The sequence below is a fragment of the Mesoplodon bidens genome, assembly GCF_964165515.1.
Source record: "Mesoplodon bidens genome assembly, chromosome: 17".
NCBI classification, from domain to species: Eukaryota; Metazoa; Chordata; class Mammalia; order Artiodactyla; family Ziphiidae; genus Mesoplodon; species Mesoplodon bidens.
Genome location: NC_138174.1, coordinates 14,108,926 through 14,132,628, shown reverse-complemented (window position 1 = coordinate 14,132,628; position 23,703 = coordinate 14,108,926). Strand labels below are relative to the sequence as shown.

At 41.2% G+C, this 23,703-nt stretch overlaps 1 protein-coding gene across 1 annotated transcript in view; it reads left to right on the top strand.

Annotated features, from left to right (window-relative positions):
- Positions 1 to 23,503, top strand: part of LHFPL6 (LHFPL tetraspan subfamily member 6) — a 207,975-nt gene extending 184,472 nt beyond the window's left edge. Inside the window, exon 4 of the mRNA XM_081214787.1 lies at positions 22,379 to 23,503. Within this exon, the coding sequence (XP_081070913.1) occupies positions 22,379 to 22,497 (119 nt within the window). The 3' untranslated portion in view covers positions 22,498 to 23,503. The remainder of the gene's footprint in view (positions 1 to 22,378) is intronic.
- The last annotated feature ends 200 nt before the right edge of the window (positions 23,504 to 23,703 follow it).

The following is a 23,703-nucleotide window of genomic DNA, read 5'->3' as shown; positions in this document are numbered from 1 at the left end:
AGATGTGATATCATATAAAAAGTCTGTGAATTTGAAAATGAAGCAATTTTTGTTTGACTCAGTGGATGACAAACACCTGCTTCCCTCAAAACACTACTGGCTCTTTGGGTAGAGGAGATGGTGCCTGAAATACCACCCAGTTTGCATGGATAAGAAATAAGAGATTTCCCTCTGCCCATTTTCCCTCATGGAAGGCGAAGCTATCCCAAGGCTAGATTAGTTTGTGATTGTTGTAAATGCAGAGAAGGGGAAAATGCTGGCACAAAGTTAACCGCTAGCCTATCCTTTTTTTTTTTTTGGAAAGCAAACTGTGTCCAGGGGAGATATTGAAATACAGCATTTGGCATTTTTCTTTCTCTGGTATTTGAGGGATTCTTTGCTGTTTCACACAGGCCTCAACTTGGTTAGAATCCTGTTCTTGCTGGTGTCTTGCTGTTGTGTTTTGCCATATTAATTAGCAGGTTATAATGAAACTCAGATCCTGTTTTCGCAGTTTTCGCTACTGCACCCCAGGATTTTACAGCTTCTCAGCATTGAGGATTAAAACTTTGAATGTCAAAATTAACGTTAAAAACAAAACACTTGCCTCTTTCTTTGCTAGTGATGATAATTTTCTTATGTTATAAACTCACTAAAGCCATTTTAGCAACCTTAAAATTACAGCGTTGTTTTAATTTTGGCCTTTTTAGTTTTAAATTTCTCTTAGACTGGATGATGAGAAAAAAAATCAAAACTGGCATTATCTACAGATAAAATGAGTTTTGGATCCACTGAAGAAGTATTTTGGGTTTATCGAGTTCCATTTCTCCAGGTTACTATTAATTTTTCAGACTCTGTGATCTTTTCTTCCTAAAGAAGACCTAAAGGGAAACCGTGGCTTAGAGATGTCACCACACCTCTCCCACCGAACTTCCTGTGGTTTCTGTCTTTACTAAAGTATTACTGTCCTCTGGAACACTGATGAGAGCTGAACTTCAGGGAGTGAGTGGAGTCAGAGATTACGGAGCAAACTGGAAGAGCCTAGGGCTGGGTTGGGAGCCGCCCTGTGCCTGGGAGGGCAAGCGTTCTCTGTAAGGATGACTCTGTAGCCCGGTGTTAGCGGCGTACGCGCTGCTAGCCATGGCCGTACCGTCTCCGCCACTTCTGAGAATCTGAGCTTGTTTCTCCTCCTCTCCATAGACAGCGTGTGGATGAATCTTTCCTCCCGAGAGTTGGGCGGTGTTGATGTTATTAAGGTTCACGGCCTCCTTATAGTGGAATGTGGGTCAACTTCGTGGCGTGCCGTTACTGATCTGTGATTGCTGTCTTTAGAGCGGGGGTCCCCAGCCTGCTAGGAACCGGGCCGCACAGCACGAGGTGGGCGGCGGGCCAGTGAGTGAAGCTTCATCTACCGCTCCCCATCGCTCCCCGTTGCTCACATTATCGTCTGAACCATTCCCCGCCCCCCATCCGAGGAACAATTTTCAGGAACCCAGCCCCTGGTGCCAAAAAGGTTGGGGACCGCTGCTTTAGAGCATATCCCAAAAGAAATCATTGCTGCTTTTGTTCCCACTTTGGCAGATTATTTAAGGAGTGCATTCATTCAATTATTCAGCAAAGGAATATTTATAGGGTGCTTTCGACGTGCCAGGCCTTGTGCAAGGTGCTGGGGACATGGCATCAGGAACGAATTTAAAAAGACACTATTGCAGAGCAACTGGGCCCGTGAGCCACAACTACTGAGCCTGCGCGTCTGGAGCCTGTGCTCCGCGACAAGAGAGGCCGCGATAGTGAGAGGCCCGCGCACCGCGATGGAGAGTGGCCCTCGCTCGCCACAACTAGAGAAAGCCCTCGCACAGAAACGAAGACCCAACACAGCAAAAATAAATAAATAAATTAAAAGACACTATTTATGCCCCTCATGGAACTTAAAAACTAACAGGAAAGGCACATATACTTAAATATATAAATATATGTGTGTGTGTGTGTGTGTGTGTGTGTGTATATACACACGCACACATATATATATATATGGAAAGTGTGTTAAAAAGGATCAGGCGCTGTAATGGGCATTGTGGTTGTCTTGCCCATATTATTCCACTCTAGTCGGTCAGTCTAAGCCAAAGTGTGGCAAATGTTTCTATAAAGAGCCAGAGTCAGATCATGAATATTTTCAGCTTTGCAAGCCATATGGCCAAGTACATGATAAGACAGTTCCTATATGAATGGGTGTGGCTGTGTCCCAGTAAAACTTTATTTACACAAACGGGTAGTGGAGCTGTAGTTTGAGACCCCTGACCTCAAGCAAAGCGTCCCCCTGATGTGCCAGAAATGTCCTCATTCCATTTGTGCTCATTTATTGATTCCTTCAGTCGGTCAGGATATAGGACAGTCCAAGACTTTGCACCGAGCAGCCCCATCCAGTTATCCTAGGATCCTTTGTAAATACTACCATTTTCTTGTTGTGTCATGTTGTGACATAAGGTGTGAAAAGCACCATTAATTAAGCTTGGTCATCCCACCTCTTAACACTAGCATGGAAAGCTTAAGCTCAATTGGGCGAGTGAGACTGGAGGTGTTTCCAGAGGCTTCTGAGAAAGATGGAATCACATGCCTAAGGAAGAGGCATCAGAAGCCATGGTCTCCCTCCCTCTGGCAGCCACCCCTGACAAGGTGGAATAGCAGGAAGGAGCAGGCTGCAGGGCAGAGGCGGGCAGAGAAACCAGCCTGTGGGCAGGCATCCCTAGAATTTCCAGCCTTGCTGACACACAGTAATTCATTTCCTTACAGGGTAAAGATTGAGTCAGGCCTTCTCTTACTTGCAGCCAAAAGCAGCCCGATTGGTATTTCATTTAGTTTCTATTTCACCATTCGAGGGGCCCTGACCTCACCTGGGTGCTTCTTAAGGAGGTATTATTTTTAGCTGAGACTTCAAGGCTGTAGAGGATTTCGGTAGGTAAAGAGTGAATGTGGGTGTGTTTTTGGGTGACAGGGAGGTAGGTTGCAGGCAGGTCAGGGAGAAGAGCCAGGAAGGAGCCTGATTACACACCAGAGGAGGTAGGAATCCTTGGGGGGCTAGGAAGGGCCTCCCAGGGAAAGAGCATTTAAACTGAGTCCAAAAATATGAGTACTGTTCAGGCAAGGAAGGGACTACATAAAAAACTCACATTTGTGGTAGTAACATAACGTGGTGCGAGCCTAATAGAATCCACTTTTTTAAATGCCTGCTTTCCTTAGAAAGGCACTTGGGGGAGAATTTGTTTTACATTCATCAAAAGCAGTTTTATCAGGCTATTGATTATTTCTCAAGCATTTTCATATTTTATCCAGTCCTGAGCCTTGAAGCAATTTTGCAAAAATATCCACTTTCACAAATCAAAGAGTGTTACTCTGCTTACCTTTCGATCACACTTATTTATGAGGAAGCAAGGAGCAGGTTTGAATACACACATTTTAAAAACAAGGAAACAAGAATTTAAAACAGGCTGCATAATGAATTTCTAAATTCCCCCACTGAAATTGTATAGCTTGCCTTGACAGTCGTTCTCAACCTTTAGCATTGGAATCAGAGGTAGACTGGTTGAGAGTATAGATTTTTAGTTTCTATGCCTTGGATCTTATGCTTCTCTCATTTGTGTTTCAAACAAGGATCCCCGGTGATTCAGGTATAAGTGGTCAGCGACCATACTTTTTTAAAAAAGCCTTAATTTATATAGAAAAATTAATTTTTTGTATCTTGCTAGAATTTAGTTTAACAAACATTCATTCATTTTGTTTTATATAAATTAGGAGGCTTTAACTTTAGGTTACGAAAATCTGATGCCAACTGGCTTAAACAAAGAAGACATTTAAGATCCCTCATTACAGGAAGGCCAGAGCCAAGGTGAACTTCAGACTTGACTGAGCCAGGGGCTCAAAGATGTTGTCCATCTCAAAGTCCTTCATCCTGAGGCTAGTTCTCCCCTTGGTCGGAAGAGGACTGCATTTGGCACTTGTGGCTCCAAGCATCCTTGTTCATGTCAAATAGGCGAGGGCGAGCTTCTCCCCCAGTAATGGAATAAAAGTCTCTCTCCTCGGTCTAGTTGGACCAATTTGTCACGTGCCCATCTTGAATGAATAGCTGCTGTCAGGCAACACCATGTACGAATTGGCTTCTTGTGGCCCAGCATGGATGTGTTCAGAGTTTTACAGAACCAGATTTACTGAGAAGTAGTGACATTTGTAAGTGGAAGATGAGGCTAAGAGGAGAAAAGGCATCTCAGTCTCTATTTTTGTCAGACTTTGGTGCTTTGTGCTCCTTCTGTCATGAAGTCCATGGTTGTGGACAAAGGAACAGTAATGGTTTATGCTGTGCAAGTGGTAACCATAATGGTTCTCTTTATTAATTTTTAAGAGAGCAAAACAGTACAAGTGATAAGAATAATACACAGTGTAGCATAGCATCTTCACGTAATAAAAGCCCAGTAGATGTTTGCTATTATTATTCACATTGTTTGTACAGGACCATTTTTTTAATGAATATTTGCTGATCATCTCTATTCTTCCTTTATATTCCATGCCAGCAAGTTGGGATTTATACATTAAGCATAAGGGCTTTGTCATCAGGTTGTCCAGTTGATTTAATTCCTGCCTCAGAGATATTTTCATCCACCAAAGACTTTTCTAACTATATCCTTATGATCAAAAGTAGAGTTTCAATTAATTTGTCTTGCTCATTTGCCAAGTAAATTTGAGTGATTATTGCTTTCACTTTGCTATTTCATTTGATTAAGAAGCCATCATGTTTCCTGTCCTTGAAATTATGCTCTTAGCTTCTCAAGAACAGTACCATAAACTCGGAAAACTCAGAACCTCTCAGTGTCAGAAAAGAGGAGAGTCTGTTTCTTACAAATTTTCACGCCAGTGAAGAAATCTCTTCTCCTCTGATCTGAGCAATGACCATTGCACATCTCTCTGGGCATGTCTCCTTGAGCTCTTTGACTCCTGACTCGTGTTTTCTCTCTTCTCAAATCAAACTGCACTTGAAAAAAAAAAATGATTGGCAAGCTATGGGGGGGGTCAGTGGGCCAAAATGGGAACGAAAGTAGAAATTTTCTTTTTTGAGCTTTCTCAAGTTTGGCGTTTGTGGGTGTTTCTGAAGCGGAGTGACCCAGTTTTCCTGATGTCCACAGAGAAGCTTCTATTTTTGCAGACAGTAACAGGAGAAGCTCCTCTCAGCTTCTGTGATATTGAATAAAATAAGCTTCCCTTTGGTGAGAAGTGAATAGACTCCTGTGACTTACGTGGACTTTTGAGGCTGCTTCATGCAGACCAAGCGGAGGCTTTGCCCAGGGGCTGCAGCCGTCTGAGCTGTGCGGGAGCCGGGCTGGCCTGCTAGGTGCTTCCAAAGAGCAGCAGGCAGCATCTGTTGCTCGGTTTGGGAAGAGACCCCTAACACTTGATGCGTTTCTGGTCATTGCTTAAAGGTCATTGATGATACTATTTTGAGACTGCTATTTGGGAGACTGGTTAGAGGTAAGGTGTTGAATACACATTGAGATTTAGCCAAAGGTAAAGTCTTTAAAGCAGTGCTGATTTCCCACCTCCTCCGAGGCTATTATCTGGAACTGGTTCCAAACTTTTGACACTTACGTGCTAATCACTGGAAGTCACTTAGAAGGTCCCGCATGAGCCTGTATTCCTTCACTCGGCTCTAGTGCAGGAGGGTGACAGAGGGAAGCCGGGCAGCTGCTGTGAATTAAACCAAGACCTAAACTGGTAGGCCTGGGGGGACCCATGAGAACATTCTGGAAGGTGATGCTGGAAAGGATGCTGGGGAAGTGCCACAGGCAGAGGAAGTCCAACTTGGCTGGTGATGAAGTGACGGAGCAAAGTGTCTGGGCACCTCCAAGGAAAAAACAATCAGCTTTGTTGGTCACTCAGCTTTCCTAGGGGCCTCACTTTCAGGAGATGAAGGATTTTCTGTGTTCATTTCAGAGAGTAGGGAGAAGAATCAATTCATTTCAGGGACATAAATTCAACCCGCCCATTCCTGGGACCATGACAATGACATTACAGCGTGAACATTTCCACTTTAAGTTATAGCTGAGTAAATGCCTCTGACCCTGCTTTAGGAAAAAGCACCCCATTCTGTGTAATCATAGATCCAATTCTATCTGCTTCCCTAAACACATCTTTGCAGGTTCCTATGGGACAGGATTTTTGCAACTTTGGTGCCTATCTCAGTGTTTGGCTCATAGCAGTATTTAATAGACATATTTATTTATTCCACAAATATTTATTAAGCACATTCTAGGTTCCAAAAATTGTGCCAGATACTTAGAATAAAATTATGAATTAGGTAGATATGATTCTTACCTGCATGTCACATATCTGCTGTCCACTATATGGTTAAAAGAAGAGAGAGAGGGAGGCTGAGAGAGAAAAGGAAGGAAGAGAGAAGATGAAAAGGAAGAAACCCTATGGCTCATTTTTGACCACTAAAAAGGCAGCTGCCATCATGTTTCTGTATCTACTTGGCCACTGATATCCTGGTGAGAATCACGACATTACTCTCTAAGGGACTAATGGCTTAACCATCTCCTAGAAAGTAATCAAGTTCAAGGTCATAGTTTAAAAAACCAAAAGCCCTGGTAGATGAAAAAAGAAATTGCTTTAAATCTTTCCTTCCTAAAGTCTTTTTTGGTCTGGTTATTTCAGAGCAGGATCTTGCCCATTGTTGTATCAGTGCCTTGTAAAAACCTAAAGTGACTTGCAATGATTTGCAGCAGTGGAATTCAATGCTAGTGGAAAAAAGGAAATGTACTTAGAAAACCTGCAGGATGAGAAATAACATTCTTCCCAGTCGTTTGGTGGCCATATCTTAATATTGAGACATTAAGAAATACTAAGATATGGCCACCAAACGACTGGGAAGAATATGTTAGTCTGTCTTTTAAAGATCCTTCTTCATTTGTTTTCAATGTTATCCTTTTATAAGAACAAAAAATGATATACCTGAGTGGTGTGCCATTTTAGACTCAGTTTACTGAAGGAAGTTTAGGAGATTGAACTGGTTCATTCTCGTTTTTCTTTTGTATTATGTGCTCTTTACTATTTCCTAGCATGTTTTGTTTGAATATTAATCGGGGGGTAGAAATGCACTAACACTAAATTTAACGGGTTTTGATGTTTTAGATCCTCTCTCAGCAATGAACTTTGTTTAATCCATTATGTTAACAATGACTGAGAAACAGCAATTAAGACCAATTGGCTACATGAACATCATCTTGAATAAATATGTAGATTTATTAAGTGTTTCTGATCATTAAGGATTTAGGGATAAATCTATTAATTAAAAAGAAGAATCTACTGCCCACCCCCAACATCCCAAGCTGATAATTCCTTCTGATAATGTAATACAACCCCTTTGGGAAGTCTCCTACCAGCTCCCTGCCCTCAAGGACATTACAGTTGAGAGATTTCACACAGATTTGTCTTAGACCATCCTCTTATCTAATTATCTCTTCCTTCGGAATAGTAACACTGAGGAAAGACGTTTCACTAATGTTCCTGGGAGATGTATCTATATGAACGTTAGAAGAGAGTTCTTTCAAATTTTTATATCGTGGCTCTTAATCTTGGGAGCAATATTTCTGCCCCAGAATTGAGAATTCACATTACTGTGTTAACTCCTATGTTAGTGACCTTCCTGTGTGTTTTTGCCTTTGTTCTGTAATAGAAATAGAAGATAGACCTCTTAACAGGTCTCCTGTGAGGAAAGGGTCACTGGTAAACATTATTGATTAATAATCCATCAAAAGTGGTTTTAGAAGAAAACCAAAAATGTAACAAAGTAATCAAAGAGCTGATGTGACTTTTCACCTGATTTTTAACCTGGTAGAATGTCGACAAAAACTAATTAATATAGAGAATTTGTAGAGTAAAACTCATTTATCAGAGCTTTTCAGAAATTTCTGTACAAATGAGTTATTCCAGATAAATGAATTTTCCTCTTAAAGGAAAAAACATGGACTGGATTTGAATCTCAGTTTTACTCTCCGAGACCTGTTTGATTCTGGGCAAGTTATTTGAGCTCTCAGAACTTCAGTCCTTCAGTCTCTAAAAGAAGATAACAGTACCTGCTTCATCTGCCTGTTAAAAGGATTGAAGGCGGTAGTGGAAGATGCTTTTGCACATGAAGACGTACAAATAAATATCAGTTCCTCCTTGCTGCCTTAAACACCAACACGTTTCCTGTTTTAATCATGTTGAAAAAGTTTGAGGATGTATCATATACTTTTCCATTGCTTTAGCCAGAATATATAAAAGATAAACAAGACAAAAAAAAATCATTAGTGGCTGTGCTGTCATACGGAGTCATCCCCAAGAGCCATGGACATTTGTTGAGTGATTTGCCCTTTTACTAAATAACCAAGACTGAAAAAAACTTTGAGTTCTTTCTGTTTTTTTTTTTTTTTTCCCGGTACTTGGGCCTCTCACTGCTGTGGCCTCTCCCGTTGCGGAGCACAGGCTCCGGACACGCAGGCTCAGTGGCCATGGCTCACGGGCCCAGCCGCTCCGCGGCATGTGGGATCCTCCTGGACCGGGGCACGAACCCGCGTCCCGTGCATCGGCAGGCGGACTCTCAACCACCGTGCCACCAGGGAAGCCCAACACTGTGCCTCTTCGAAGCACTGATTTTTGTATGTTCTGGACAGGGTTTTTTTTCAACCTCTTGATTTGGGGGGTCATGCTTTGGATAGCTGCTACATGATATCTTAGTATGTAAGCCGCCTGGGTTAGCAACTAGGTGTTTTGATGACACTGGTAATTGAGTTCAATGTTACAGTAACCCTTGTTCTATGGATGAGTTTTAACTTGAGGTCTCCAGACCATTCAAGAAACCCAAAGTCCATCCATCAACAGGCTTCAGGGAATTTGTTACCCCACTGAAAACTGTGCAAAGTTTATATGCTTGCACATATGTGCTTTTTTCTGGAAAGAGTATTCATAGTTTTTATTTATTATTCAAGTGGATTCCTGGCACATGAAGACTCAGAGCCTGTGGTAAGCAGCATTTGGAAGTCTGACATTGGAAACTTTGAAACCTGAATTCTAGACCTAGTCCCCCAACAATCCTCAAATCTCCCCAGGAAGCTGGAAAGCCATTGGGTTCCTTTGACTTGATTTCATTATCTACCAAAGTGTTTGTCAGAGAGAGGTTATAGGGAGAAACATATCTACTTGCAATAGGCATTATTGCAAATAAATACTCCCATACACCAATTCTAATTTGAAATCGTATCTGTGAAAATGAGCATTCAACCTTCCTAAGGAATGGAATACGCTTCCACTTAGAATCCTAACCAGGTTCTTTAGTGGGCAATCCTCCACCATGCCTGGGGAGCATGTTGTTCTGAACTGTCTTTTCAAAGATGTTTGTATAGTGAGCAGCCTTGGAAGACAATGACTCCTGCTGGAGCAGCGGACAGGTTTTATTTATTGTTTCCTATAATAATGTCTCCCTCTGGGGCGAAGTGTGGGTGGATTTGCTTGCAGCCTGTTATAAAAAAAATTGGGGATCCGTAAGCTTAGGATTCCTTAACGGTGACACAAACTTACTGAGTTTACTGCGTCAGCCCCTGTGGGATGGATTCTTCACCAGATGTGAAGCTCATGCTGGTTGCTGTGCTGAAGATAATAATCCAGTCCTCCATCTCCGATCCAGAAGTCTCCTAGCTTTTGCCAGCATCCATGAAAGTGGGGCAGGCTAACTTGTTAGCTTACAAGTAGAATAAAATCTCAGATTCTTCAGAGTTCTTAAGACCACTGTTACGATGCCTGTCATTCATTTTAAAATACTTTAGAATAGACAGACTGAGATGTGTGTGTGAGTTATAGGAAGTCACAGCTCAGGTTCAGGATCCAGACTGGAAACTCAAGGCTACTATTACCCATATCTCGACCAACACCAGAAGGCTCACGATTATTATAGCCATGGTCAGAAATGGATTTTAATAATGGAATTGGTGTTTTATTATTAAAACTGATGTTTTAATGGTGGAATTAGATTTTAATGGTGGAATTGGTGTTTTACTTATTAGCATGATAAATGTTAAAAATGGACTGTCATCGGTGAAATTAAAGATATTCAAGATTATGGATTGGCTTAAAGAGCTAGAGATACTCCCTGTACTTACAGGAAAGGATTTAAACAGCCATCCAGGCATATAGCCATTACTGTAAGTCTGAAAGATATTTAAAGTATTTAACAACCAGTATGTCATGGGCTCTGACTAATCCAAACCAAAACAAATACTGGAGCAGGCTCCCAAGGGGCCCTGCTCAGCCAAGCACTAGCTTTTTTACTCCTGGGACATAGGATTCCCTAGGGTTCTCAGAGGAGCAAGGGGCCAGTGGGGCATGTGGAGAACTTGGGGCAGTGGCTGTTTATGCACCAGTACAGCGATACATATTTTAGTATTTTTAACAATGAGGACAGCATTCCAGCTGTGTGCATTCTGTCCTGAGGAATGGCAGTCAAGGCTTGATCATCCCTAATAAGGACTCCGTTTCTAGTCTTTGGTTCAGAGGATTTGGGGTTATTTGTTGCCAGAAGGAACAGAATTCTTCCCGGGACCTCGCTTCATTTGCCTCCAGTGTGTCTTTCATGCAAGATGGTAGCCCCATCACTTAAAACGATAGGGAGCTAGGATGTGACTAGCTCTCAGAACAGGTTGCTGAGCTGATTCGTGCCTGCTGTTTGATAAGTGTTTGTTTAACAAGTGTCGGTATGTGTAGCAGGATGTGGTCTGAGACTTGCTTTCCTTATAACTTGGAAATGGGGCTGTTGGAGAGTAGCTACGCCTTACCATCCCTCTTGCTTTTTCAGTGGGTGTTGTAATTTCCCAGAGTCTCAAGGTTGTGCTTGACCAAACTGGATTAAGTCCGTTCCCAAGAGCAACCTTACAAGCAAGGAGCTATCATCAAGGGAACCTTCTGGGCTGAGGGCAGCTACCCAGCCCTTGCGGCCACACATTTCCATTTCACTGGATACAGAGACTATATTCAGAGGCTGCTTGGTGGCCGATGAAAGCGTGACAGGTGCAAACGGGAGGGTAGATAAAATGCCATCCGCCTGGGAACCGGCACCTCTTCACGTGGGATTGTTGGAAGACTGGCAGCAGGCACAGGCCACACTGGGAAGCAGCAATTAGAGACAGCCTGGGTCCTTTCACACTCTCTTTGGGGCCGTCCGTGAGTCAAAGGAGCTGCATTTCAGGTAGTTTCAGCCTTTATAAATGGCAGCTATAGAAAGAAACCAAAGGATAATCTTTATCGCCAGGCACTGAATAAGGCACCGCTGGTTATCTCAGCCACCTCCACATGGAGTTGGGATTCTGTGTCAGTTCACAGCATGAACACAAAGGCCAGTGGTACACATTCTGTGTTTGGAGCCAATGTGTGTGCCTTATCATCTGATCAGCGGCATTATCTCTAGGGAAACTTTGAGGGTGGATCTGGTTCTAAGAGGCAAGAACTAATAAACAACCGCGCCAGCAGAGACTCAGGCGGCCAGACTGGACAAGGCGTAAACTGTCTTTATGGGTAAATCGTGCAAATGTATAGTAACAGAACTATCCACCGGACCATGGAACAGAGGTCCATTTGATTGGTGTGATCATAAGAATTCAGATGCTGCTCCATTCACCCTACTTTTCGGAACTTAAACTGAAATTTAATCACTTTTCTGAAGGCACTGGGATATTTTTATTTCTCTTGCTATTCCTCTGTTTTGTGGGAATGCCGTGTAGGCAAGGCATCTCTGCCACCATTTTTGTGGTTATGAGATTCTGACAGGGGTTTCAGGATAAGAGGATGCAGGGCCCTGATTTCGTGTAGAGTTTAGGAGGAAGGACCCTGGATGGATCTGACATGAAAGGAAGCAATGAGCGAGTTTGGTGTGGTGCACAAGGGAAACCCCTGGGAGCCCAGGTGTGAGTGGAAGTGAAAAAGCATCGGTTCCCAGGCAGCCACACCCAGCAAAGTCACCTGGAGTTCTAGTTCTCAGAGCCTCCAGTTTCTCTGATGGACCCATCTCAGCTCTGTTCTCTATCCCACATAACACTGCTCCTTTTCTGTGAAATTGTGATAAAATATACGTAGCATAACATTTACCATTTTAATCATTTTAAAGTATACAATTCAGTGGCATTAAGTACATTCACAGTGTTGTGCAACCATCAGCACTATCTGTTACCAGAGCTTTTTCATCATCCCAAATAGCATCTATACCCATTAAATAATAGCTCTCCATTATCTCCTACCTCCAGCCCCTGGTAACCACTCTGCTGCTTTCTGTCTCTATGAATTTGCCTCTTCTAGGTACCTCATGTAAGTAGAGTCATACAATATTTGTCCTTTTGTGTCTGGCTTCTTGCACTTAGCATAATGTCTTCAAGGTTCATCCGTCTTGTAGCATTCACCCCTTTTTAAGGCTAAATAACATTCCATTGTGGATGGACCACATTTTGTTTATCCATTCATCTAACCCTGCCCATTTGTATCTAGAGCTGTTTTCACACTAGTGATTTACTTAAATGGACATGGAGTCCATATGTCTAAATGTACTGGTTTGCTGTTAAAAGAGGTTGTTGCTTTACTTTTTTTCCCCTCACAACTTTGTAATTATTGCTTTAGCTGTGTGAAATTAACTTTAAATGTGCAAGCAGGTAATTGTGTAGTGCAGAGACTTATTACCCAAATAGGCCTAGATTTTTGGTTAAGAATAACCCAGCATCAGCACCCTGCTTTAGATTGGGAACTGGGAAATGTTCCATTATAAACAAAGAGAAAGACTCTCCTACTGAAGAGAACACGTTCAAAAGATCTGGGAAAGTCACTTTAGTCTCCCGGGCCACAGGGTCCTCATCAGATCAAGAATCCACAAACTATGAGACAAATCTGTTCTGCCTGTTTTTAAATAAAGTTTTATTGGAACACATTTATGCTCGTGTGTTTACTCTGTGTCTATGACTGCTTTTGACCTAAAATACTTACTCTCTGGCCCTTTTGAGAAAAAGGTTGCCAACCCTTGATCTAGATGATCCTTTTCCAGTATACCTTTGACTCTAAAATCTGTGATGATTGCTAGGTGTCAGAAGGAGTGAAGAAAGAATGAAGTCAGAAGGACACAGAAATGGAGGTTGAGGCACTGGCTCTTGACGAGGCTTGAATGTAAAAATGCCTCTGTCCTGTTCAGGTTTAATCCCTTTACTGTAGTCCTGATTCCTCCCGCCTTCCTGTCTTGCCTCAAGCACCCACGGCTGGAGCTGCCTGGGGACGACTTTGATCGCACAAAAAATCCCTATGGTCTTCCTCTTCTGGAGCACATGCTTAGCTTGTGTGAAATCCTTCTATATATCAGTTGGAAAACCCTTTTCCTTCGGTAGGAAGGAAAGAGTGTATAACCCCTCCATCTTCCCAGGCCCAAGGAATTTTGTGGAGGAAAATCGGTCCTCTGTGCTCACGTGCTGCTCTGGTCTCCCCCAGGGAACATCCTGGAGAAGACAGAGCCCCGTGCTCAGTTTCCTGGGTGTCCTGCACACATATCCCTCCCCGTTGCCGTTTCACAGCATTTCATGATCCATGCTAAAATGTCCTCCTTATTTAGGTGGATTAAATCCACAGGCTGTTTGTTTCATGGGCTGTCATGTTTTAATAACACAACAAAAATTGTCATTATGCAGATTTCTCATGTTGCATGCCATATTTTACCAACGTATTGAGTTCTTGCTCTCTGTACTTACAAGTATAAAATTCTCCCACTGGTTTTATTTTTATTTATTTATTTATTTATTTATTTTTGGCCATGCAACACAGCTGGCAGGATCTTAGTTCCCCGACCAGGGATTGAAAATCCCAATCTCCCAATTCATCCCACCACCACCACCCCCCATCAGTTTCCCTCCTTGGTGTCCATACGTTTGTTCTCTACATCTGTGTCTCTATTTCTGCCCTGCAGATTGGTTCATCTGTACCATTTTTCTAGGTTCCACATATATGCATTAATATACGATATTTGTCTTTCTCTTTCTGACTTACTTCACTCAAAATATATCTTATTTCTTTGTGGCATGTAAGTTCTAGCAGAGACAAATAGGGACAGTGTGATACAGATCTTCCTAAAACATATCTGAGCACACGAAAAAGTTTTGGAACTGACTCAAGTTCAAGTTCATGCTTCATCATTTTTTTTGAGATACTGGGCCAGTGACTTACCTTGCATGTTAACTCAGTGTCTTCATCTTCAAAATGGGAAGGATGTTGGGAAAGTATAAACAGATTTGCTTCTCTAATTTCTTGAAAGCATCATAGGCAAAAATGGTTAAATGAGATGCCACTTCTAAACTGTTTAGCACCTGGCTCACAGGCTGTCCATGACAGCTATTATATAATTATTAATTTCAGATCTCTGTTCTCAGCACAGGTATAGTGTCTGATAGCCATTCACACCACAAATATATATCAATTGTCTGCTGTGGTCCAGGCATCATTGTACTGAGCTTTGGGATACAGGAATGAGACAGGCAGTCACATGGTAGGCTCTGAAAGAGTAATCAAATGAGTGAATGAATACAATCAGTGTCCTCAAAAGATGAACTGATCACTGGAATTTCATTGGTATTTGTAGTAAAGCTGGGTTCTCTGTACCTTTTCTTTTGTCTCTGTTACTAACAGAAGATGCACTAAAAACTAATTTGAGGCACCCTAAAGAATCAGCCACACCTCTCCCACCCATCTTCTCCCTGGGGCCGCCCTGGAATGCAGCCACAGAACCTTTTCCCATTGATTTTGCAGGTGGCTGTGGTTTGCTGCTTTCTGTCCCATTAACCTCTATTTTATCTGTCAAGAGTGGCATTCCCCGTCGTTGAAAGCAGCAGTTGGCCAACCCAGTGTGCTTGGAGTCCTGTTTGATGGAGCATTACAGAGAGCAAAAGAGAAAGTTTAACAGATGTGCTTCTCTAATTTCCTGAAAGGATCACCGACAAAACTTGCCCTCTAGCAAAATGCTTTCGGTTTGCATTAAAATAACAAGAATTTTTGGCCACGACAGGGGAAGTGAGAGGCCAGGGAAGAATGGTCCCGTATTTCCTGGTTTCCTTTGGTTCCGTTACTACTCATGGACTACAGTAAGGTTTAAAACATATTAACTTAAACATCTGCTCTTTTCTAGTCGCCTAAGGTACTCAGAAAGATTTTTTCTCCTATTACTGTAAAACACAGTGCTAATTTCTTATTATTGAGCGTGTGGGTTTTAACAATGGAAGGAATCGTGCTCAGGAAGAAGAAAAATCTTTCTTCTCCTTTGAAGAAATTCGAGGTACATTTACATTTATAGTTTCATGAAAAAAATTCCCTTTGATATCTAGTTAATTTTGTTAACTGAATTTCTAACAGACATGTGTAAAATATACAAGGAATGGTTTCAAAATAATGCAACTGATGTGAGTGATACTCAAGAATCGGTCTTACTAGAACATAAGCTTTGTACAACCAAAGACGCTATCTGTCTTGTCCCCTCATTGGTCTCCTGTAACATTGCAACACAAAGAGTAGGTGCTCAAGACTTACCGATGGATGTTGACTATCTCACATGTCTATACACCAGTGTAGATGAACGCTTGAAGAGAAGGTCTTCAGGCTTCCAGCTCTCAAACTCTGGAGGTGGTCACACCCAACCCCATCTCTTGCTTACATGCACAGTGGCATCCATCTCTTATTTGAATGATACTTTCACGAGACCCAAATCTGCTTACGTTTCTCCATTACATTTCCCATCCCCCTGGTGCAAATAGACTCTTCCCTGGCCTCCCACATTCAGGCTTGGTTAGCCCCTGCTCATCTGCCAGGTCTCAGCTTAAATTTCGCTTCTAACTTAAGGCTCTCCTTCACGGACCTCACTGTATAAAAGTCCTTGGGGTTTGCTGTCTTAGCATCCTGGATGTTTTTTCTTCAAAGCACATATCACAACTATCATTATATAAATATCTAAGTAATTATTGTTTAATACACCCTTGACTAGACGATGGCTCCTTGATAGCAGGGGCTGTATTTATCTTTTTCCAAAGTAGGTCCCTAGCATCCAGTGATTCCTAGTTAGAGTGGGCGGTTAAGAAATATTTGTTGTGGGAGATTGGGACTGACATGTACACACTACTATATATAAAATAGATAACTAATAATAACCTGCTGTATAGCACAGGGAACTCTACTCAGTACTCTGTAATGGCCTACATGGAAAAAGAATCCTAAAAAAAAAAAAAAAAAGAGTGGATATATGTATAACTGATTCACTTTGCTGTACACCTGAAACTAACACAACATTGTAAATCAACTATACTCCAATAAATTTTTTTAAATTTGTTGAATTTATGAAAGAATTGAGGGAGGGAGAGAGGGTGGGAAGAAGGGAATCAAGAATCAGGGGAAGGATGACTTAGTGTTTCTTTAGATTTACCTAAAGTTTATTGACACATCTTGATCTTACTACACTGATCTTGACCATTTTTTGTTTCTCTGAAGATATGTGTGTGTGTGGTATATGCTTTTGTATATTTTTTTGAAGTTAGATTGATGGGGTGGCCATATTTCTATACAATCCAAAATACCAGAATAAATCCTTATTGATTTAATAATGATTTACTTTATCAATTACTTAGCAAACCAACATCTTCATATCTGAAATGGAGGAATAATTTTCTTTTAAATCACACTGATCATTAGTTGCTCATTTTGGATCTTAGCCAGTTGCTAAATTTAAACCACAAAATGTATAAATCACACACATAAACTAGCACATGTAATTAGCAGCAAGATTGTGTAACATCCTCAAACATTTTCTATGATAGTACACTTTTTAAGTACCTTTATTTGGTGTCCTACCTTTCCATTTTCATATGATGGATGGTTGGTCTGCTGAGTTGACTACATGTTTTATGACACAAACAAGAAAGGCTCCAGAAACATAACAGTTATTAGAAATGACACATACACACTTACCAAGGCAAGGAGTTGGATTGGCCCCGGGAAGATGGTAGCATAGTGAGGGTGTGCTGAAGGCTCTATCCTGGCTCTGGGTGTTTCAGGGAATGGCAGGGCGTGGGTGGGTAGGTGGGTGGGTTAAGCCTCTAACAACTGAAGAAACTTCACAAACCCTTATGTTAAAGAAAAACAAGAAAGACTGTGTTCATTTGCTCTTCTCTGAAATTGGGTTCCCCAGAGCCGAGACCCTGAGATGAGGATTCCTGTCCAAGGGAATCAAGGAAATGAGCCGAGGAGAAATCAGTAGGAAGTGGGAAAGCAAGATAGTGAAAGCATAGACACGAAGCAAGGGTGCAATTTCAGGTGAGGTCCCAGCCTCAGTCTGGACTCTTACGAGCTCTGGAACATTCACGCCACAGCAGAGTTTGTCCCACCTAGAGGCAAGAAAGAGGGCTTTCAGACTCCTGCACCAGCCCGTCATTGGCTACCAGTCCTGCCAGGGGTACTTCAACTTTCTGAGAGTTGGAGCAAAGTGGCCCCCCAACTCACGGGTCCCGTGAAGAGGGTTGCAAGTATAAGCTGTTAGGAGCAAAGTACAATCAGTAGCTGATGGATGAGAGCCCAGAACCAGCAAAGGGATCCAAAGGAATTGGGTGGAGCAACTACACCATCTGCTACAGCAACCCTGCCAGTTCAGAGCCCCTGAGATTTAAACTTACGATATTTTATTGACTTTTCTAGAGGAGAGAAAAAGTTACACTGTCTTTCCTGGGTTCTCTGATAGTCAATGCTTTAGTGGCTTTTTTTTTTTTAATCTTTATTTAACACACGTGGCTACTGTTACATACACTATTATTATTATTTTTTTTAAAGAAGATGTTGGGGGTAGGAGTTTATTAATTAATTTATTTATTTTTGCTGTGTTGGGTCTTCATTTCTGTGTGTGGGCTTTCTCTAGTTGTGGCAAGCAGGGGTCACTCTTCATCGCGGTGCGTGGGCCTCTCACTATCGCGGCCTCTCTTGTTGCGGAACACAGGCTCCAGACGCACCGGCTCAGTAATTGTGGCTCACGGGCCTAGTTGCTCCACGGCATGTGGGATCCTCCCAGACCAGGACTCGAATCCGTGTCCCCTGCATTGGCAGGCAGATTCTCAACCACTGCACCACCAGGGGAGACCACATACACTATTATTAAATAGCCTCACCAACTACTTTTTCTTGAGTGAGTGTCCAATAATTAATAAAGAATTATGTACTCCACTTTTCATGTTAGGTCATGGGAGATCAACACCTTATTATTAATGAACAACTGATTGTGTTCTGTGTTATGAGCCTTATACTGAATGGACTGACCACAGATTTTGCTGACTTTTTGGTTCTAAACCACCTGCCATCTCTTAGCTACCTATTAATTCTCCCTCCTAGATTTGTTTAGTCCAGCTAAAGAATAATTCAAAATGGAGATTATTCCCAAGGCTCACAGCCACATTAGCCTATGGTTATCAGAAAATCTGGTCCATGAAGGAGACTCTGTTACCCTTGAAAAGACTGATTCTATCTGTCAGTATTAATGGAGGTCGTTGTGCCAGTGAGACCCAGCCTGGGGTGGAGATGTGCTCTTTCAGGATCTATTGTCCTTTTAAACTGAACACACTCTGTACAAAGCTATAAATGCACAGTTGGTTTGGGAACTTCTCTCCAGAAGTTCTGTGTCAAATAAGACTGGAGTTACTCTTAAAATCCCATACTTTATTTTTGAAAGACTAGCTGTCTGCCTACTTTGTTTCCTTTCTTTCTCTCTTTCTTTTACCTTGTCTTTCATTCAGCATTTATTTACTGAGTGCCTACTGTGAGCCAGGCACTGTTGTAGGGGTACAGGAGGGAACAAAATATACAAAGGTCTCCCCAAATTGAAACTTTCATTCTAGTGGGATAGACTGAAGTTAAACACACGCACACACAATATTTACAAACCATGGCAAGTGCTACACAGGCAATAAATTGAGGTGAAGGAATAGAGTGACTTTGATGAGACAAGTTGGGGGTGGGGCAGGTAGATTCCATCTGAGAAAGCTCCAGCTCTCTAATGATCTGGAAGTAGAATTTTTTGGGTGGAAGGAATAATGAGTGAGAAGCACTGGAGCCAATAACAAGCCTGATGTGGTCCAGAGAAGACAGCCAGTATGGCCAGAAAGAAGACAAGAGGGAAGGTGGTCATGAGGTCTGAGAAGTAGACAGATGCCAGCTCATTCAGGGGCTCACAGGCCTTTGGAAGGAGATTGCATGTTTGAGAAATCATTAAAGGATTTTAAGTAAGAGAGCGATTTAACATGATTGATTGTTGAAAAGATAGCTGCCCTCTTTGCTGTTGATGATACTATAAATAAAAGCAGGGAGACAGGAAAGCAATGACAGCAGGTAAGACTGCCGGGGGTTGCTGTAGGCACTTGAGGAGTGGAGGCACACAGAATAAATTGTGGAGAGAGACCCAAGGGACTCGTCACTTGCTATACAGGTGAGTCCTTGGGCAGGTTACTGAACTTTCCTTGGCCTTAGTGTCCCCATGCGAATGGTGGGGATGATACTCAGGTACCTACCACATCGTGTTCTTATGAGGATTAAATGTATTAATATTTACTCCATAAAAGCTCTTCTACAATTCAGAGCAAATAGTAATCAATCTGTGTTTGCTATTTCTTAATTGTTATTATTTATTATTGGATATGGAGAGGGAGAAATCAAAGTTGAAGGCTGAACATATCCTATTGTCTGGTACATAGGTAGTGCCCTAGAGTACTTTTAAGATGTGGAGGCTCTTGGTCTAACTTTGTTGCTATTGACTTATGGTGACTACAAGCCAATGACTCAAGCTTTGCCTCACCTCACCTTCTTATCTGTAAATGGGGCACATGCTAACTACCGCTTCAGTAGACTTCAGTGAAGATAGGAAGTCAAATTGCATGCTATACCTAACAGTCTTTGTAGTTTTCAATAGAGAAGTTATTAATGAACAAGGTAAAAATGACTGACATGTAAAAAAAACATATGGTTTTCAAACTATGGTTTGTATGTTCAATGACTGTGAAATCCAAGCATCTGGTTGTATGTGTTTTAGCTAATGTAATGGATAAACAAAAACAAAAGAAAAGGGAGAAAATGGTTGTTGTTGGAGCATTGTCCGATTTCTGATTTTCTTAAGACTGACTAAAAAGGGGATTCAATTAGGGCAGAAAAGACAATGTTGAATGAGAGATATAGAGGACTTCCTTACTGTACATGCAAAAAGAATACCTTGAATGTTGTTTTAAAAAAAGGATTAATGAATGAGGAAACCTATTCCACTAATTCAAGTAGGATATTTTGGGTCAGTGAGTTCTTAGTCTTAGAACCTGGCACCCAGATTTGAGTCCTGACTCTGAAAGGCACCTCCATTGCTTCAAAGTTTTGGCAGTTATGGATAAAACTGCTATAAATATCCAGGTGCAGATATTTGTGTGGACACAGGTTTTCAGCTCCTTTAGGTAAACACCAAGGAATGCAACTGCTGGATTGTATGGTAAGAGTATGTTTAGTTTTCTAAGAAACCACCATACTGTCTTCTCAAATGGTTGTAACATTTCACATTCTTACCACCAATGTATGAGAGTTCCTGTTGCTCCACATCCTCGCCAACATTTGGTGGTGTCCATGTTCCAGATGTTGGCCATTCTAATAGGTATGTAGTGGCATATCATTGTCATTTTAATTTGCAGTTCCCTGATGACATGATGTGGAGTGTCTTTTCATATGCTTATCTGCCATCTGTATAACTTCTTTGGTAAGGTGTCTGTGGTCTGAGGTGTTTGGCCCATTTTTTAATCAGGTTTGTTTTCTTATTGTTGAGTTTTAAGTGTTTGTATATTTTGGATAACAGTCCTTTATCAGATGTGTCTTTTGCACATTTTTCTCTCCGTCTGCAGTTTGTGACACTGTCACAGAGCAGAAGTTTTTTTAAATTTTAATAAAGTTCAGCTTATCAGTTAGTTCTTTCATGGATTGTATTATATCTAGAGTCATTACCATACCCAAGGTCATCTAGATTTTCTCTTATGTTATCTTCTAGGATTTTCATAGTTCTACGTTTTACATTTCAGCCTGTGCTCCATTTTTAGTTGATTTTTCTGAAGGATGTAAGGTCTGTGTCCAATTTCCTTTTTTTGCATGTGGATGTCCAGTTGTTCCAGCGCCATTTATTGAAAATACTGTCTTTGCTTCATTGTACTGCCTTTGTTCCTTTGTTAAAGATCAGTTAACTATATTTATGTGGGTCTGCTTCTGGGCCCTCTATTCTATTGCATTAGTCTATTTGTCTATTTTTTCACCAATATCACACTGTCTTGACTACTGGAGATTTATAGTAAGTCCTGAATTCAGGTAGTGTCAGTCCTCTAACTTTGTTCTTCTCCTTCAGTATTGTGTTGGTTATTCTGGGTCTTTTGTTTCTCCATATAAACTTTAGAATAAGTTTGCTGACATCCACAAAATAACTTTCTGGAATTTTGATTAGAATTACATTGAATCTGTAGATCAAATTGGGAGGAACTGACATCTTGACAATATTGAGCCTTCCTATCCATGAACATGGAATATCTCTTCATTTATTTAGTTCTTTGATTTCATTCATCAGTTTTATAGTTTTCCTCATAAAGATCTTATACTATTTTGTCAGATTTTTACTTATTTCATTTTGCGGGATGCTAATATAAATAGTATTGTGTTTTTACTTTCAGATTCCACTTGTTCATTACTGGTATATAGGAAGCAATTGAATTTTATATATTACCCTTGTATCCTGCAACATTTCTGTTGTCACTTAGTAGTTCCAGGAGTTTTTCGGTAGATTCTTTCACTTTAGCATTATTCTTCAAAGGGATCTCCTCCTTAGAGTGGCCCTTTTGCAGAAACTATATCTATATTTAGGACTTACCTATATTTTGAATTTTTTTCTAAGGTACCTCATTATGCATATGAGTTTGGGTGATTTAAATCAGAACTAATACCTTCATCCCTCCTATCCTGATTGCTATTATTCCTCCTTTCCTTCAGCCATGGGAGTGAGCATCGCAGTTGGGGAGAAAAGTTTTCTGTCACTAGCTAGCAGGAGACATAGGCCTTGAGACCCTTCTGAAATGCACCCAACTATTCCAGCTCTCTTCTGTCATGGGATAAGTTTCAGCCCTTGTTAGCATTCCATTTGAGTGAGTGTCACATTTCTAATGAGTATTTCAGTTTCACTTTGGTACACCAGGAACACACACCCTGGGAGAAATAACAGAACCTCCTGTAAAATCATCCTGATCTGTGCCTGCTTTCTCTCCTTCTCTTGTATCCCTAGGTAAGTGTGAAATCGGTTGGGCCTACTACTGCACGGGAGCAGGTGCTGCCACCGCCATGCTGCTATGCACATGGCTGGCTTGCTTCTCAGGCAAGAAACAGAAACAGTACCCATACTGAGATGGAGCCACCAAGAGCAAACAGAGGAGAAGATGGGCTGAAGGGGCTGGGAGGGACTGAAGCATCCAGCTATTCTCAAAAGGCGGAATAGTGGTTCTAAACCATACAACACTAATGAAATGAAACCCAGTGGAATTAAAAACAGTATACCATGTGGAAGGATTGTGCAAGATTTGTGCAAGAAATGTAGAGCATGGAATGATAGAGAAAAATGGACCAAAGGCTAAAAATATTGCAGGGTGTTGGGTGTTTCTATTCCACAGAGTATTGTTGATGTAGAACACACACATACACAAAACAAATCTATATATGCAGCAAACAAGGTGTTTTCTTTTTTAAGGATGATGACTCAGAGAATCAAAAGGGCTAGTAGAAACAGTATTAGGTTGGGAAGCAGGGTAACGCACAGACGTTCCCAGGAAGTCATGGCACTTCTGAAAGCACATGAGCACATACAGATGTAAGCATCCACACACATGCCCATACACAGACATTTAAATTGTTGCACAGTCTGTATGAGAGGTTTAGCAGTGCATTACTCCTCTGTTTTCTTTTTTAATACACATTTAAAATACCATATTATCACTTTATCAAGTATACATTAAACCTAATAAATGGACCAATAAGCCACTCTATCAGTATTTTGTATACTCTGCATAAACTCTTTATGCCCTCAACGTGTTTTCAGTGTTTATGCAGATCTTTAGAATTAAGCCTTTGTATTTCAATATTATTCAAAAAATATGCAATATTTCTCTGAGTAGCTTCTGCTATGGTATTCTTATGAAGTAAAGGGGCAACTTTCTGTCCACTGTAGGAGAGAAGTCAGTTGCAGATGTGAGAGTAATGAGAGACATTTTCCAGTCACTAGATCTTGTTTTCTTTCGTCCATTATTGTACTGTGCTGTACCACATTTATTCCAATATTCATTTTGTTAAAAATAAAAACGTGCTATTTTGTTTGTATTTGAAAAGCTCTGTGAATAAATTCTCTCTTTGATCAGTAGCTCAATGTGTCATAGAGTGTTAATTCAGTTATGGGGTTTGCTTTTTTAATTTCCTAAATGTAGCCTTTCAACTCCAACAGTCCTGTAAAGTTTCCATTTCATTTTTAGGCCTCCTATTCATTCACCCACTAGTCATCCAACCAGGAGTTATTCTCGGCACACAAGGTACTACAGGTAAGACATAATTCCTGCTTTCAAC